Raw genomic sequence first — 19,083 nt, forward strand, 5'->3', positions numbered from 1 at the left:
TAGGCTACTACACACTATGCAAGTATGTGCTTTGGTTTCTTTTATCATGTCAGATATTTAAAACCACTTTAAGTCTGACACAAACATATGACCCATAAAGGATCGTTTGGATTCAGGAGTGGAGAATCTTGGCAGGATATAACTAGATATGAGAATAAAGCTGGCCACACCTGAATTGAAATTCAGACAGTTCAGCAGGGCTTGGCCAAATTTCTATCCATGTATGGGCACTGTGATTGCACTGAAGTCAACGTGCCCTACTGACTTCTGTCAAACCACCCTGTCGGATTTTAAAAGCACGATCAGTACTGCAGGCTACAGTCTGCAGAGCTGATCATTTTATTCTAATGGAGGGGAAGTATACCTGCTGTTGGAATAGAACAGGATCTCTCCCCGAAATTGTGGATGGGAAGAGGTTTTTTTTCCCCTTCATTTAATCCTGCAGGTTGAATGAAAAAAAAATAAATAAAACTCCTCCATTGGCTGCATAACACAGTACCATAACTTGCTAAAACAAGTTTAATTTATTCCCTAAAGTAATAGCCTTAATTTTAACAAACTCAAATTAACACTGTTAATCACTATTTTGATTTTGCAGTAAGAATGAACATTTCATTTTTTTTTTATTTTTAGATGTCTACGTAAAAGGAGAATACCAGTTCTTTTCCAGAATGATTCATGGTTTTTTTTGGGAAAGAGAGAATGCATCCCAATACCATCTTATGCTGTTTGGAAAATTAGAAGTATGCCCTGACCCCAACGGGCCATATACTGGTTATCATTCACCAAGTGATTTCAATGCAATTGATATGGCAATGGGTTTTGAATGTAAATAAATGATTATATGTTTTAAACTCTTTGTAATTCTCCAAGTTGTAAAATTTTTATTAAAAAAAAATTAAATGTTTAGATTAATAAATAAAACATTTTATTTAACAGACTATTTTTAGTTATTAGTCTATTCTTATTCTAAAAAAAAAAAAAAAATAATATATATTTTTTTTTTATTATGAAAATTACATTGTAAGTTACCCTACAAAATGTTTTAATTATTTATGTGTGCTCTGTAGACATGAAGCACTGTTCACTTTTCACCCTTTGGCTGGTCATTCAGAGGTACAGAACAATTTACATACACCCACAGGGATGTGCAATTCATATCGTCCAACGCCCGGGACATGTAATTCTGGGCGTCGGGCAAGTGGTTTTTATTTACATTTAGCCCTGCTGTGGGCAAGCAGCAGGGTTTATATTTTTTTTTTTTTTTTGCGAAGCAGACACCGGTGAAGCACAAACAGATCTTCATGCTGCACCAGAGTTAGCAGGCTCTCCACTCATCCATGCTGCTGTCCGGTTCAGACAGTCCCCTCTCCACTGGCCTCTCACTAGCTTGGCGGCTCCCTCAGCGGCCCTGTTCAGTCCCAGCCACTCCCAAACTTCTCTTACTCTCCTACTCCTTCTTGGACACGCCGACAAGCTGCCCTTCCTGCACCCTTCACTTAGCACTCGCTCTCCTCTCCATTTGTATTCCTCCGTCTGCATACACTCTGCTGCAGAACACATACATGGCAGGTGACCTCAGGACCCGGACCACCATACAGGACATATCAATGGCAACACACATCAAACTCTGTCCTATTACTACTTATCTACTGCACCTGCCACATCCACACACAGCATTGTACTTTGTGATTGCTGAATGTAGGGATAATCAGAGGTGGCATGCCACTTCGTACCATCCCCACGCTCCGCATGCCACCTCGGACCATCCCTACACTTAGCATGCCACCTCGGACCATCCCCAAGTTCAGCAGGACACCTCTGACCATCCCCACTCTCAGCAGGACACCTCTGTAGGGATGGTCAGACGTGGGATTGCTGAGTGAAAAGGATGGTCAGCCTTAAATAAATACGGTTTTGGTTAAAAAAAAAAAAATGTATCATGACAAGTAGATTGTCGTGAGAGACAAGTAGATTCAGACCCCGATTTAGTCCCTTGGACAAGTAGTTTTTTTTTTTTAAATTCCACACCCCTGACCCAGCATGTCGGTATTGTTTACTTTTCCAGCCACTGCACCCCTCATCAAAATTCAGCCTGCCTCTGGCACACACTTGTAACGATTGTGCGCAATAGGGACATGGAACTTGTATGTGATAGCCATTTTTGTTTTTCATGAGCAATGACCTTCCTCCCATCTGTCCCCCTGAAAACTGTGTAATATGTAGCTGTAAGTTTTAACAAACTTCAAAAGAGCCTCTTATGTTAACTAAAACACAAATAGATGCAGCGTCCAGACCTGGCCAGAGCTGTAAACAGCTAATTAGTCTTGGCAGGATGTCTGTTTCCATGAACCATGAAAAACACTTTCCTCTGCCCTATCGTAAAAAAATAACTCAGTCAAGCCACAACATGTTGTATAAGGCCATTAAGGCTCTAGGAATGCAGAGTGTGCCATAAAATGTCTATTCCACAATGTAGCAATTCCACATACAATTCATAGAATTTTGACTACTGTAACTCCCTCCTCACCGGCTTACCTCATCACAGACTATCCCCGCTTCAGTCTATCCTAAACTCAGTGGCCAGACTCATCCACCTTACCAACCGCTCAGTATCTGCCACCCCCCTCTGTCATTCCCTCCACTGGCTTCCGATTGCCCAACGCATAAAATTCAAACTACTAACATTGACGTACAAAGCTATTCATAATACTGCCCCAAACTACCTCACCGACCCGATATTGAAATACCACCCAACACGTACTCTTCGCTCCTCACAAGACCTCCTACTCTCTAGCTCCCTGGTCTCCTCCTCCCATGCCCGACTCCAGGACTTCTCCAGGTCTTCCCCTGTCCTCTGGAACTCACTACCCCAATCCGTCAGACTGTCACCTACCTTCCTCACCTTTAGGCGCACCCTGAAAACCCATCTCTTCAGGGAAGCCTACCCCGCCCTCACCTAACAGCCGATCTCCACTCCACCCCCCACAGCCATTTCCTCTCCAGGCTACGGTCATCCCTGCTGCTTGTGCACCTTTCTCTTCCACACTTTTCCCTTCCACATAACTTTCTATTAATCTGCTTTGATACAGCACTTTGGGAACATCCAACTTCTTTTGAAATCACATTTTGAGGCTTTCCCTCCTTATGGAGGGTGTTAATGATGGTTTTCTGCACAACTGTCAGGTCAACAGTCTTTCCCATGATTGTGATTCCTACTGAACCAGACTGAGAGACCATTTAAAGGCTTAATTAGCTGATTAGAGTGGGACACTTTGAGCCTAGAATATTGCACCTTTTCACAATATTCTAATTTTCTGAGATTGTGGATTTGGGGTTTTCATGAGCTGTAAGCCATAATCATCACAATGATGACAAATCACAGCTTAACTATCTTGCTTTGCATGTAATGAGTCTATCTCATATATTAGTTTCACCTTTTAAGTTGCATTACTGAAATAAATGAACTTTTGCACGATATTCTAATTTTTCGAGTTTCACCTGTATGTGGGTTTGCACGGGTACAGCAGCCCATTCATTTGAACGGGGGGATGTACCTGCGTTTTCCACAGGAAAAAGGTCCCTGCACCATTCTAAAAACACAGAAGCTGGGAAATAATACGGTGCTGTGATTTTAGATGCGTGGTGGTACCATTAAAAATGAATGGCAGTCCTGTGCGTTTTGATTGCAGGAATCGCTGTGATATCTGCATAGACGTGAAGTAGGCTGACGGCTACACTGCGGCCGGCCAGTTCTGGGAGGGCATCATATGATGTCCTCCCAGAACGCGCTCTCCTGCGCGCCCCTAGCAATCTTCATGATCACTGTGTCCTATAGACACAGCTGATCACATGATGTGGTAAAAGGCCAATCACAGCGGCCTTTTACCACATGATCAGCCGTGTCCAATGACACACTGATCACCGGGAAATGCAATTGCCGGTTCTCGGCTGCACTTTCCTCATGCTGTCAGAGCACGAGGAAAGTACTGCCGAGAACCGGCAGTTGTCAGAGCAGGGATCGGCACCTATCATCAGGACACTGATGATCAGTGCCCTGATGATCGTTGCCCAGCAGTACCACCCGCCAGTTCTGCCCACCTTTGCCCAGCAGTGCACCCTCCTGTGCCACCCAGCAGTGCACCCTCCTGTGCCCAGAAGTGCCACCTACCTGTGTCCAGTACCCCCCACCTGTGCCCACCTACGTGCCCACCAGTGCCACCCACATGTGCCCACCAGTGCAGTCCAGCAGTGCTGCCAGTCAGTGCCCAGCGGTTGTGCCAGTCAGTGCCCAGCAGTGCCACCTAGCAGTGCCACCTACTTAGTGCTGCCTATCAGTACCACCTACTTAGTGCTGCCTATCAGTGCCACCTACTTAGTGCTGCCTATCAGTGCCCATCAGTGCTGCCTCATCAACGCACATCAGTGAAGGAGAAAAATTACCTGTTTGAAAAATTTTATAGTAGAAACAAAGAAACTTTTTTTTTTTTCAAATTTTTTGCATTTTTTTTGTTTATAACGCAAACAGTAAAGTGCCCAGTGGCGATTAAATACCACCAAAAGGAAGCTCTATTTGTGAGAAAAAAATGATAAACATTTCATATGGGTACAATGTTGCATGACCGCGCAATTGTCATTCAAAGTGCGATAGCGCTGAAAGCTGAAATTGGCCTGGTAAATAAGGGGGTATAAGTGCCCGGTAGGCAAGTGGTTAAGGGACAGCGCTGTGCTTTTAATAAACGGGTGATAATTCCAGGGGGAGGATTAGAGAAGGATTTGTGGGATGTTAAAAAGAACATGTCTCCTGCGAGCACACTATTCATACTGAATGTCCTCCTATGCTCATTATAGAACACAATACTACATGCAAGTCTGTCATAGCACAGAAGCGAGGACATGCTATACACACACGGCTCAGTCTGTTACCTTCAGCTGTCCTATGAACTTCATAAACTGCAAGAGATTCCTCCCTGCATTGCTCCCACAGCCAGCTGCTGCCATTGCACCTCACTGTACGAGCCACACGCCTGGGCATTGGATGTCCCCGTCATGTGATCGTGCCATGTGACCAGGAACTGAGGGGAGGAGTCACACGTGGTGGAGGACTGAACTGTTGAAGTCTGTGGGTTACTGAGGGCAGAGCTAGTGAGAAGAACGGAGTCACTCCTGTGTAGGCTGGTGACATGATGTAGGGTCCTATTTATCTATCTATATGAACAAAATATACACAACGTAATTATAGTATAAATACTTCACAATTACATCATTCAGGTAACAGCTGATATATATATATCCTTGTTTCTCATCTGTTTCCTAAATGATGTAATTGGGAAGCAGAGGCGTCCCTAGGGTTGGTGTCACCCGTTGTGGTAACACTTGGTGACACCCCTCCCACGATCCCTGCAGAATGGGTCTGATCTGCAGATTGAGCATAATGGATCGGACTCATCCATTATGCTCAATCCGCAGATCTGATGCATCCTGCGGGGATCATCGGCTTTCTTTACAACTTACATTTTCTTGGAGCGGGTCCGGTGTCACCCTGTATAGGTTGCATGCCGACGGGGTGACACTGGACCTGCTGCAAGAAAAGGTAAGTTGTAAAGAAAGCCGACAATCCCTGCAGGATGGATCGGATCCATCCTGCGCAGATCGTTGGCTTGCTTTACACCTTACCTTTTTGTGGAGTGGGTCCGGTGTCACCCTGTGCGGTTGGTGTCACCTGGTGCGGACCGCACCCCCTGCACCTGCCTTGGGACACCACTGTTGGGAAGTATTTATACTATAATTACATTGTGGTCATGTATATATTGTTCATACAGATATTTTGTGCATATAAACATAGATCAACTGATTATTTTATGTGGGTGTGCCAGTTAATTTTTAGTTTTTGATAACAGTGGACATTGTCAGGATGTACTAAACTGCATATTGGGATGATGGGATTATTGGATTATTGGCTGCAATGCTCAACACTCTCATAAAGTGTCAGAATATTTTTACACACATATATAGTAATGATTTTGTTGTTACTCATAATATGTTTTCTGCACTGATTGATACTATGTTGCAAGTAGTAGTGGCTAATGCTTAACTCTTCACTTACTGATGTATGTGCAACTGTAAAATGGTATCATAGTAAATTATACAGAAATAATGGAAATTATTATTATTCGATATATTAATAGGAATACATTTACTGATTTCATACAGTACATGTATGTGTAAAGCAGTATGTTTTCAACTGTTTACTTAGGAACCTGGAAATTATGTTTTAAAAAAAATTATGATTAAAATTAAGATTTGCGCGGCATCAGGACGGGTCATGCACTGACTGCGCTCTGCATGCTCTCGGCCATCCAAGCAAGAAATAGCAGAGAGGAGCGGAGTAGAGACATCAGCGACGGCGTTCCTGTGTGAGGGAGACCAGGGGCGTATCTACCGCAAGGCAAACAAGGCGTTTGCCTAGGACAGCAATTTTTAGGGGGGCAGCACCGCCCCCTGGAAGAAGGGACCTTTTGAGCAGTGGTGGACAGAGCCATGCAGGGCTGCCATCAGAGTGGTACCTTCGGTACTCTTGCAGTGGCCCGGACAGCAGGAGGATCGATGTGGGGGAGAGCAGTTGCAGAACGATGCTCGTGTACCTCTCCCTCCAGCAGCTGAAAAGCCAGGACCAGGGGACAGTCTGGAGCAGGGAGAGGAGAAGAGATGGGAGGGGGTGAGTTGTGTTGTGTTCTGTGGGATCTTCCTGCCTCCCTCCCTACACTGACAGATCGTATGGGACTGCACACACCTACTCCCCCCCCCCCCTCCTTCCTGCTGCCCGGAGATCAGCAGCCCTTGGAGGAGGTGTGTGTGTGTGCAGCCCCATACGATCTGAGAAACAAAGTGAGAGAGAGGGAAGAGAGGGGGGGGGGAAGAGAGAGAGAAGGGGAAAGAGTGAGGGAGAGGGAAGAGAGAGAGAGAGGGGGAAGAGAGAGAGAGGGAGAATGGGGGGGGGAGGGAAGAGAAAGAGAGATGGGAAAGAGGGAAGAGAGAGATAGGGAAGAGAGAGAGGGAGAAGGAAGAGAGAGAGGGGGAAGAGAGGGAGAGAGAGGGAGAAGGAAGAGAGAGAAAGAGGCAGGGAAGAAAGAGGGAAGAGAAGGAAAGAAGCAGAATCGGGCGGACTGACCATTTGGAAACTCGGGTACTGCCCGAGGGCCCAGGGTCAGTAGGGGGCCCCATGTGATGCCCCTGGTACCTTTTTCATAGGCTTTTTTGAGTTTGGGCAAGTACACAGGGGCCCCATGATCCCCTATTGCCCGGGGGCCCTATGAGTTGTCAGTTCGCCCCTGGACAGAATCATATATATATATATATATATATATATATATACACACACACACACACACTTATTGACTCTCTTGCTCTCTCATTGGGGAGGGTGCAAATTTTTTGTGCTGCCTAGAGCAGCACGTATTTAAATACACCACTGGCGGAGACTACAATGCACCGGCGGACAGCGGGTGCAAGAAGGAGGAAGCCAGCTCAGACCTCTCAGCCTCCCCGATCGGTCCGCCAGCCTCCTCTCCCGCAACAGGCCCTCAGGCCAAGATGGCTCTGATGCAGAGTAGGACGCCACGAGACAGTGGTCAGCCCTCCAGACAGCAGCGGCCTGTGTCTCCTCCATCTCCAGCCGAGCTAATGGGAGATCCTTTCTCACAGTCCCAGGAGGATCCCCAGCTCCAGCAGTCGCTTCAGGTGGGTGGACAGCAGTTCTCTCCGTGTTCCAGTCTCTTGAGGGAGACTTGGTGAGCTCAGCCTCCCCAGCATCCTCTATGGACAGAAATATGGCAGAATTAGCAGACATTATACTGAGCCAGACTAGCGCCACTGAACAACTTCCTTTAGCACAACCAGTCCCATACTCAGGGTACGCGGTTCTGATAGCAAGATTTTCCACATTATTACAGCAAAAATTATCTAAAGCATGCACCATTATAACCACAGACATTAAAAAAGACTTCCAAGGTATAGGGGATAGACTGGACTCTATCAAATCCAAAATGGATGGCACGATTAAAAAGTTTAATCAGAACTCTAATTTGATCACAACTTTGCAGGATCAACTGGATCAGGCTCAGGCTAAGATTGAAGACCTTGAAAATAGATCCCGACGCTATAACTTCAGGATCAGAGATAGATAGTGGATCTAGAATCAGCGATACACACCCTGATGCAGGACCTGATCCCAGATATCTACACATCAGCTAGAATTGGAACATTTTCACAGGGCCTTAATGGCTCCAAGACCAGATGATTTACCCAGGGGCATCATCGTTAAACCACATTTTTACAGAATCAAAGAAGAAATAATGGTGTCAGCCAGTACCAGACAGGACCTCTTTCTACAGGGTCACCAGATTCAACTTTTCAATGACATCTCCACACAACATCCAGAAGAGGTGATTGTTGAAACCGGTGTTGTCCTAGCTTATGCATCGCCAAATCAAATATCGTTGATCCTTCCCCTTCAGGCTTTGCTTTACATACAACGGAAAACCATACTCCTTTTCTAGCCTCCAAGAAGGGGAGGGGATCCTCATGGATCTAGGATTGATCTTGCAGAACTCTCCCCCTGGCAGATCACATACATCTTCTCACAGACTGATCTCTTCTTTATGGTCACAGCCCCCAAGATCGGCCAGTAAAAGGGCTCGGATACCTCCATGAATACTGTAGAGGGGACTGCCACACTATGTCTGCCGCCTTAGGCGGAATTGTTGTTGAGGAACTTACTAGCCGAGGTTTTGGGTGCACTGACCTCTAGTATACAGTTTCGGGTATTGGTGGAAGGGATAGGCCCTCTTTATGGTATAGGATTTATGGTTTTTGTAAACGTTATTATCACAGTTGCCTAAAAGAGCTCACGGGTTCATGAGTGAGGAATCCCCTTCATTATGCTCTCTGCAGATGCAGAAAAAGCATTTGATGGGGTCAGCTGGAATTTTATCAATGCTACCCTGGCTCATGTACATTTGGGGACCAATATGATGACATGGATTGGAGCTTTATATTCATACACTACAGGCACCCTCTAGGTCAATGACTCGTCTTGATTAGCAACGGGACATGTCAAGGATGTGCCCTATCTTCTTTAATTTTCATATTTTTGTTAGAACTGTTCCAACACACCATCAGAGCAAATAACGCAATAACTGGACTTAAAACTGCTAAGATAACCCATAAGGTCACAGAATGTTAAGGACCCTATCTGCTTTATATCTTCCCTCCTGCCCACAAACCTCCTTATCAGTCCTGCTACAAGAATTGGACAGATATGGGGATCTTTCCATGGACAAGATTAAATCTGAGGCCTTAAATGTTACCTTGCCACCTGGGCAACTCGAGCAGATGAAGCAGAACTTCCCATTCAGATGGTCCTCATGCATTAACAAATATGATTATTATACAAGACTTATGTAGCGCCGACAGTTTGCTCAGCGCTTTACATTATGGATGGAGACAGTACAGTAACAATACAAGAGGGATTTGAGGGCCCTGCTCCTTGGAGCTTACAATCTAGGAGGGAGGGGATAGTGGTACAAGAGGTAATTAGCTGTGAGGAATGGAGTGGTAGGAAGAGTAGAGGATTACAGTAATAGCTGGGGTTGGGGTAGGCTTCCCTGAAGAGATGGGTTTTCAGAGTGCGCCTAAAAGTGAGTAGAGTATGCAATAGCCTGATAGATTGGGGTAGGGATTTCCAGAGGATGGGTGAAGCCCTTGAGAAATCCTGGAGACGGGCATGGGAGGAGGAGACAAGGGAGCTAGAGAGTAGGAGGTCTTGTGAGGAGCGGAGAGTACGGTTTGGGTGGTATTTAGAGACAAGGTCGGTGATATAATTAGGGGCAGTGTTATGAACGGCTTTATACGTCAGTGTTAGTGTTTTGAATTTTATCCGCTGGGCAATTGGGAGCTAGTGGAGGGATTGGCAGAGAGGGGTGGCAGATACAGAGTAGTTAGTAAGGTGAATGAGTCTGGCAGCAGCATTCATGATGTACTGGAGTGGAGATAGGCTGCGATGAGGTAGGCCAGTGAGGAGGGAGTTACAGTAGTCAAGGCGTGATATAACAAGGGAGTGAATGAGTTGCTTAGTGGTTTCCAAGGTTAGGAACAGTCGTATCTTGGAGATGTTGCGGAGGTGAAGTCTACATGAGTTTGTCAGTGATTGGACCTGGGGCTGAAAGGACAGATTGGAGTCTAGGACTACACCTAGTACCCTGGCGTGAGGGGTGGGACTGATGTTAGTGTTGTTGATCTTGATGGAGAAGTCAGGGGGGGGCACGGGCTGGGGGGGAATACTAGGAGTTTTGGAAAGGTTGAGTTTGAGGAAGTGGAGTGACATCCAGTCCGATATGTCACTTAGTAGGCTGGTGATGTGATTGGAGACTGAGGGGGTGAGGTGAGGGGTAGAGAGATAGATTTGTGTGTCGTCGGCATAGAGATTGTAGTTGAAGCTGTGGAGGTTTATCAGTTGGCCAAGGGAGGAGGTGTAGATGGAGAAGAGGAGGGGTCCGAGGACAGAACCTTGAGTTACCCCAACAGAGAAAGGGAGTGAAGGGGAGGTGGCAGCGTTATAGGAAACACTGAAGGAGCGCTGCGATAGATAGGAGGAGAACCAGGAGAGAGCGGAGTCTCTGAGGCCAAGAGAGTGCAGTTTTTTTAGGAGGAGGGGGTGGTCAACCGTGTGAAAAGCCGCAGAGAGGTCAAGTAGTAGGAGTATAGTATAGTGGCCATTGGTTTTGGCGGTTAGTAGGTCATTGGTGAGTTTGAGTAGGGCAGTTTCGGTGGAGTGTAGGGGGCGGAAGCCAGACTGTAAAGGGTCGAGAAGGTTGATGTCGGTGAGATGGGAGCTCAGGCAATTGTAGACTAAGCATTCTAGGAGTTTAGAGGTAAATGGCAGTAGGGAGATGGGTCTTAAGTTGTTCAGGTCAGTGGGGTCCAGGGAGGGTTTCTCAAGTATAAGAGTGATGTGTGCGTGCTTTAGAGGGGAGGGGAAGGTACCGGTGGAGACGAAAAGATTGAAGATGTGAGTGACGGAGCATACGATGGAAGAGGAGGGGGACCGCAGGAGTTGTGAGGGGACAGGGTCCAGGGGGCAGGTGGTGAGGTGGGCTTCAGAGAAAATCTTAGTGACCTCTTCGGTGGTAGTGAGATCAAGGGAGCAAAGTGTTGAGGGGGTTATTGTGTGAGGAGTGCTAAGTGGGGTGGGTGTCTGAGCAGTGGCGAAGTCCCTATGAATTGCGTCAATTTGTTTTTGAAATGGTTAGCAATCTCGTGGGCGGTAAGTGAGGTACTGGGTGGAGGCAGAGAGAGTAGAGAGTTAAAAGTGGAGAAGAGCCGACAAGGACTGGAGGAGAAGGTATTAATGAGGGTAATAAAGTGGGCTTGTTTGGCAGCGTGAAGGGAGGAAGTGTATGTTAAGAAGGCAGATTTATAGCGGGTGAACGCTTGTAGCTAGGTACATTGATCTCTGCTAATTTGAAACTTAACTCCAAATTGTATTTCCTCCCTCTGACCAAAACCATTAAATCAGATCTCCACAAATGGAACTAGGAGGTGTTCATCTGGGTTGGTCTTAATATTGTCCTGACACAAGGCGGTGCAGAGCGTGCCTTGTATCCCCCAAGGCTGTGGAGAGCAGGCCTCGTGTCCCCCAAGGCAGTGTAGAGCGGGCGTCGTGTCCCCCAAGGCGGTGGAGAGCAGGCCTCGTGTCCCCCAGGGCGGTAGAGAGCGGGCATCATGTCCCCCAAGGTGGTGGAGAGCGGGCCTCGTGTCCCCCAAGGCGGAGGAGAGCGGGCCTCGTGTCCCCCAAGGCGGAGGAGAGCGGGCCTCGTGTCCCCCAAGGCGGAGGAGAATGGGTCTCATGCCCCCCAAGGCGGTGAAGAGTGGGCCTCTCCTCGTGTCCCCCAAGGTGGTGGAGAGCGGGCCTCTCCTTGTGTCCCCCAAGGCGGTGAAGAAGAAACTGGAAGTCGGAAACCGGAAGTCAGAAAACAGAAGTCAGCTTCACAACGAGGCTTGGAGCGCAAGTGGAACGCAAATTGATCCCCGGGGCCTGGGGAACGCATTGCAAGCCACCCGCTCCATTGCAAGCCACCTGCTCCATCTGTGCTTGCCACAAAGGGATTTCGCCTCGCATTTGGAAATTTCAAGCCCTGTGTTAGAGGTTCTGATGCCACCTGCAGCGGGCCATATCATCTTTGGAGGTGATAGTAATACCTCATTGGACCACATTTTAGACAAATCTAATGCCCTCAAGCCTACCTTGAAGCATTCCCCAAAACAGAGCAACAAGCTAGCAGATTTACTTAACACATATGACCTTGTTGATGTCTGGAGAGACAGTCATCCTATGACAAGAGACTATACCTATTACTCTCATGTCCATAAAACATACTTGTGTATTGACCACCTATTTGTCCTCTCTCCATTACTCCCTTTTGTTACCTCGGCTAAGATACAGACAATATCATGGTCAGATCACTCTTCGGTCCAGATGACAATAGCAGATCTCTGGACAAAGGCACGCCCGCTTACGTGGCTTCTCAATGCCTCTTTACTTAATGACCCCTCAGTTTACACGGAAGTAGAAAATACCATCCGTCAGTTTTTTACTGAGAATACCACAGAAGACACATCCCCCTCTATTACATGGCCTGCTCATAAGGTGACGATTCGAGGTAAACTTATTCAAATAGCTTCTAGAGTGAAACGGAACAGGGATCGACTTATACACCAACAGGATGAAGAACTTCTGGAACTACTCAGAGAACAAAAAAAGAACCCGCATATATATATTAGACATAAAATAGATGTGGCACGGACTTCTCTCAATCTTAGCTTAACCATGAAGGCCGAAAAATACCTTCTCTGGTCAAAACATCATTTTTATACTTTTGGGGATAAGTCCCATACATTACTTGGTAGGAAACGTACACCACAGGTGTACTCCCCAGCCCTACCGAAACTACGCCTGAGACAGGTAAAATATGGTCCTTGGCATGTGTATCTGCAATAGTAAACCCATAATCCCCATGTAGAAAAATAACTATTCTCATATTTTTATCAGAAAGGGGTCAACTATGTTCCTAGGCATGTTAAAAACAATATTCCACCCATAATCACCATGTAGAAAAATATCTATTTTCATATTCTTATCAGAAAGGGGTCAAATGTGTTCCTAGGCATGTTTAACCATGATGTTTCACCCATATTACCCTTGTAGAAAAATAACTATACCTATAATTATTTCAGAAAAAGATCAAATATAGTCCTTGGCATGTGTAGTCACAATAATCCATCCATAATCCCCATGTAGAAAAATAGCTATGCTCAAATTCTTATCAGAAACAGGTCAAATGTGTTCCTAGGCTTGTTAAAAAAACAATATGTTTAACCATGATATTCCACCCATAATCACCATGCAGAAAAAGAATTATGGCCATACTCTTTTCAGACATAGGTTCAATACAGTTCTTGCCGTGTGTATCCACAATAATACACCCGTAATCCCCATGTAGAAAAATAGCTTTCTCATTTTCTTATCAGAAAGGAGTCAAATGTGTTCATAGGCATGTTTAACCATCATATTCCACCCATAATCCCCATACAGAAAAATAACTATACCCATATTCATAGGAGAAACAGGTCAAACATGGTCTTTGGCATGTGTATCTGCAATCATCCACCCATAACCCCATGCAGAAAAATAACTACACTCATAATCTTTTCAGAAATAAATCAAATATTATCAAAAATGCAAGCATAATCCCCATGTAAAAAATAATTATATGCATTTGCTTATCTGAAATAGTGAAAGAGTTACCATGATATTCCCCCCATAATCCCCATAAGTAATTTTACCCATATTTTTATCTAAAAAGGTGAAATGTAATATGTATGGGATATGTAACCATTATATTCCAGCCATTATCCCCATGCAGATCAATATTAACCACATTGTTATCAGAAATGCATTAATTTTTCCCTTGGCGTTTGTAATTTTTAATCTTCATTTTTTAAATCTTCATTTTAATCCTAATTTTTTAAACATCATTTTTCAGGTTCCTAATGAAACAGTTTAACCACCTCCCGCCTGCTACATAGTCCAATGACGGGCGCAAGGTGGTTCTCTCTTTCTGGGAGGACGTCATATGACGTCCTCCCAGTCATACCGCGCATGCGCGGCTCAGGGAGTGCGCAGCGCGGCGATCAGTGGTGCGCTGTGTCTCACGGACACAGCGGATCACCGATCTATGGAAAGAGTTGAAGATGTCAGCTCGGTCATGAGATCAGCTGTGTCCAATCACAGCTGATCACGTAAACAGGGAAATGCCAATTATCGTCATTTCTCTCCTCTCAAGCTGTCACGCTGACAGCTCGAGAGGAGAGGAGAGCCGGTAATCGGCATTCTGCGAAGGGGACATGTACACTGATCATCAGGGTACTGATGATCAGTGTGGCCCCAGAAGTGCCACCTGTTAGTGTCCATCAGTGCCAGCTGTCAGTGCTGAATAGTGCCAGTGCCCATCAGTGCCACATATCAGTGCCTACCAGTGCACATCAATGCCACATATCAGTGCCAGGGGCAGACTGACAACTCATGGGGCCCCCGGGCAATAGGGGATCATGGGGCCCCTGTGTCCTTGCCCAAACTCAAAAAAGCCTATGAAAAAGGTACCAGGGGCATCTCATGGGGTCCCCTACTGACCCCAAGCCCTTGGACAGTGCCCGAGTTTCCAAATGGTCAGTCCGTCCCTGATCAGTGCCCATCTGAGCTGCCTTTCAGTGTCACCCATCAGTGCCAGTCAGTGCCACCTATCAATGCCAATCAGTGCCACCTATCAGTGCTGCCAATCTGTGCCACCTATCAGTGCCAGTCAGTGCGCCTATCAGGGCTAGTCAGTGCCGCCTATCAGTGTTCATCATTGCCGCCTATCAGTGCCGCCTATCAGTGTCAGTCAGTGCCGCCTAACACTGCCAGTCAGTGCCACCTAACAGTGCTAGTCAGTGCCGCCTATCAGTGCCATATATCAGTGCTGCCTTTCAGTACCCATCAGTGATGCCTGTCAATGCCCATCAGTGCCACCTACCAGTGCCTCCTCATCAGTGCCACCTTTCAGTGTCCATCAGTGCAGCCTATCAGTGCCCATCACTGCAGCCTCATTAGCGCACATCAGTGAAGGAGAAAGATCACTTATTTACAAAATGTTATAACAAAAACTAAGAAAAAACGTTTTTTTTCAAAATTTTCAGTGGTTTTTGGTTTGTTTAAAGAAAAAATAAAAAACCCAGAGGTGATTAAATACCACCAAAATAAAGCTTTATCTGTCACAAAGAAATGATAAAAATTTCATATGGGCACAGTGTTGCATGACCGTGCAATTGTCATTCAAAGTGTGACAGCGCTGAGAGCTGGAAATTGGCCTGGGCAGGAAGGGGGTATAAGTGCCCTGTAGGCAAGCGGTTAAAATGTACTGCTTTACACATACATGTACTGTATGAAATCAATAAATGTATTCCTATTGATATATTGAGTAATGTTTCCATTATTTCTGTATAATTTACTATGATGCCATTTTACAGTTGCACATATATCAGTAAGTGAAGAATTAAGAATTAGCCACTATTACTTGCAACATAGTATCAAGCAGTGCAGAAAAGAATAACATATTTTGAGTAACAACAAAATCATTAACATATATGTGTGTAAAAATATACTGACACCTAATGATAGTGTTGAGCATTGCAGCCAATAATCCCATCATCCCAATATGCAGTTTAGTACGTCCCGACATTGACTGCGTAGTGTATGTGCCTTGAAACTGAGAATAAGGTACCGATTCACTGCTAACATGAGTACAAGGGCAATCCTGAGCTTTGAGATTTGCAACTCGTGGAAATTGTTTTTGAAAACATAATTCACTATATGGTCTTTAACCTCTTTGCACCTATGGGTAAGACAAATGTTAATGCCTGAGCACAATTTGGCAACTTTCACATGTGTTAGTAAAACTGTACATATCACAACTAATTTATGTATCCAGATGGATTATACCTTTTTTATTTTATTTTATTTTTTTCTAGGACAAATTGGGCTTTAATTTGGTGGTGAATGGTAATGAATATCTTTTTTTAATTAATTATTATCAAAGGACAATGGCCCAAAATATAAAAAAAAAAAAAAAAAATTTTTTTAAATTTAGCTGTATATTTCTTGCTACTATCATAATTTACCACCAAAGAACAACCCAAAATAAATTCTCCTGACCTGTGTGTATGTTGGTTGTTGTTTGTACACAACCGCAACCCGGAAACAATGGTGCACATTTTGATTTTTTTTTAATCCTAACTAAAACACACTGACACTAAGCCCTGGTTCACACTAAGCCTGGGTTCACACTGATGCTGTGTGGAATTCGCCCCGTTTTCTGTACGGCTTCCACACCATTCATGCGAACCATTGCGGGTGTGTAGGTTAAGTTAACAACACCCTGAAATCGGTTCGCAAAACGTAGTGCGATGTTCAGAATCAGACCGCGTGTGTGTGGATACCCATGCGATCTGATTGTTGTGCGGACAAAAAAGGGTCCTGCACTATTTTGGTGCAGATGCAGTGTGATTTGAGCCATAGAAAATGTATGGCTCAAATTGCATCGCACAGATTTCGCATGTGATTTGCACAGGAATGTGGTGCAGTTCCTGTGCGAATTGCATGCGACGTGCTGCCCCGCAGAAGTGTGAACCCAGGCTGAATGCGGCTTTGAAATTCTGCTACTTCACTTGAAGTAGTGCGATTTAAAAGCCGCTGGTCAGTGCGATTTTGCAATTTCATGTGCGGCTTGCCTGACATCTGTGCGACTTCATGCACAGATGCCTTTCAAGTCGCACATAAAATTTACAAAAATAGTGCAGAAACCTTTTTTCAAAATCAGTGCCACAGCGCAAAGTTGGAGTCGCACTGATTTCATTCCATAGGCACAAATAGGGTGTGACTTGTCATTTAATTTGGAAATGTCAAATCGCGTGACAAGTTGAATCGGTGTGAACCAGGGCTTAAGGCCAGTTCACACCACAAAAATGCATTCCAGATGCATTCCGAATATGTTTGCTTACAGTTCACACCACACTCTGTTTTGGTGCAGTTTTGATGCAGTTTTCTATGTTCCAGTACAGCTCTGTGCAGAGAAAGTGCAGCATGTTCTCCTTTTTTTTTCTGTACCAGAAACTGACTGCACTGGTGTGAACTAGGGCCATTGGAATACATGGAAAACACTGTGCATGCATTTTTGATGCAGAAAAAAATTGCACTGGACTGCATCTAATGTGAACTAGCCCTTATACTGATTTTTTTTTTCCTAGAGGTTTCTTGTCCCAGGATCGGCGTCTGCTAGGCCAGAAGAGGGCTCAGCCCAGAAGTCAGGTTTTGGAACGAGCAAGGGATGCGCGCCTGTACAAAACGGACTGCGAATTCAAGAGAAGCTGGAGGAGAAGTCAGTCATCTTTTCAGAAGTCCTCCAAGGGCTCAACCACTAGAGGTCATGAAGCCACAAAGTCCTTTTGAGATTGGACCCGCTCAAGCAGGCCAGGTGGGGGCCATTTTCGGCATGTCTGGGCAGCTTCAATCCGGGACATCTGGGCCATCAGAATGGTATCTTTAGGGCATGCTTGGGCGTTAAAGAGCCCTCCTCATCTCAAGTTCATCCCTACGGCCCTTCCACATTCCGGAGGAAAATCTTGCTGTCCTATGTGGACTCTACTGGCACAGGGTGCTGTTGTGCCAGTTCCGGAGGGCAAAGAATTTCAGGGCATGTATTCACCCCTCTTTTTGGTCCAGAAAATAAATGGGGGGCCTGGAGGCCAATCATAGATCTCATCCATCTAAACTCCTTTATCAGGAAGTAAAAATTCAAGATGGAGACGCTGTTCACAATTCGACAAGCAACTCAACCAGGTGAATGGCTCCTGTCAATAGATCTGAAGAATGCCTACTTTCATCTGCCCGTTGCAAGAGATTTTCAGAGGTTCCTCCACTTTGCTGTGGACCAGTGGTATCTCCAGTTCACATGTCTTCCCTTTTGGGCTTTCAACGTCGCATTGTGTGTTTTCAAAAGTCTTGCTGGCGGTCGTGGCCCTGATCAGAACCAGAGGCATTGGCCTGCACCATTACCTAGATGACCTACTCCTACTATCCCAGGACAGAGAACAAGTGCTACAGCACAGGGCCCACATCATCTCGACCCTTCTCAAGTTCAGGTGGTTGTTGAATATTGGCAAGAGCCAGCTGGAGCCCATACAATGTCTAATATTCCTCAGGGTTCATTTCAACACAGTCAGCGCCACCATCTCCCTGCCCTTGCAGAAGATTCTGGTGATCCAGAGCCGAATACTACCTGCCCTGTCCCCATCACATCTTCGGGCCCTCCAATGCCTAAAAATCATTAACACCATGGTGCCCACTGTGCCGATAGTGAAGTGGGCACAGTGGAGAATGCTACCGTTCCAGAAGGGCTTTCTTCAACAGTGGAACCCAGGCAACATGGGCCAGGTTATTTACATAACTAAGTCCATGAAGGAGAGCCTTCCTTGGTGGCTACAGCAGAAGAATCTGCTCAACTGCCACTCAATTGCTCACATCTCCTGGGTCACAATCACAACGGATGCCAGCAACTCTGGATGGGGCACTCTCTGCCAGTCAGAGAAAGCTCTGGGCAGATGGAGCTTTCCCTCTTACAGATTGGGGTCGAATGTCCTGGCATTGCGAGCAGCTTTCTGTGCTCTATGGGCCTTCCAGCACCTAACACAGGGTAAATCAGTCCTCCTGAGATCAGACAATACAAGTGCAGTGTCCTACATAAGAAGACAGGGCGGGGCCCACAGCCTGTCCCTCTTGCGAGAGGTAGAGCCAATCATGACCTGGGCTCAGAGAAACCTGTCCAATATATCAGCAGTATACATCCTCGGATTCCAGAACTCACAAGCAGGCTTCCTATCCAGGGTTTAGTTAGACAACAGCGAGTGGTCTCTCGACACAGAAGTCTTCAA

The 19,083-nt window shown here is 45.7% G+C and overlaps 2 protein-coding genes across 2 annotated transcripts in view; one reads left to right on the top strand and one right to left on the bottom strand.

The window, feature by feature from the left end:
• The window catches only part of TPD52L1 (TPD52 like 1), a 202,160-nt gene extending 201,217 nt beyond the window's left edge, over window positions 1-943 (top strand). Inside the window, exon 8 of the mRNA XM_089686441.1 lies at window positions 634-943. Within this exon, the coding sequence (XP_089542567.1) occupies window positions 634-645 (12 nt within the window). The 3' untranslated portion in view covers window positions 646-943. The remainder of the gene's footprint in view (window positions 1-633) is intronic.
• HDDC2 (HD domain containing 2) overlaps window positions 1-5,065 on the bottom strand; it is a 48,865-nt gene extending 43,800 nt beyond the window's left edge. Inside the window, exon 1 of the mRNA XM_089686443.1 lies at window positions 4,927-5,065. Coding sequence (XP_089542569.1) covers window positions 4,927-5,001 — 75 coding nt within the window. The 5' untranslated portion in view covers window positions 5,002-5,065. The remainder of the gene's footprint in view (window positions 1-4,926) is intronic.
• Window positions 5,066-19,083: the final 14,018 nt, after the last annotated feature.

Source organism: Staurois parvus, unplaced genomic scaffold, assembly GCF_062004578.1.
Source record: "Staurois parvus isolate SC_StPar_1 unplaced genomic scaffold, SC_StPar_1.0 ptg000397l, whole genome shotgun sequence".
Lineage (NCBI taxonomy): Eukaryota > Metazoa > Chordata > Amphibia > Anura > Ranidae > Staurois > Staurois parvus.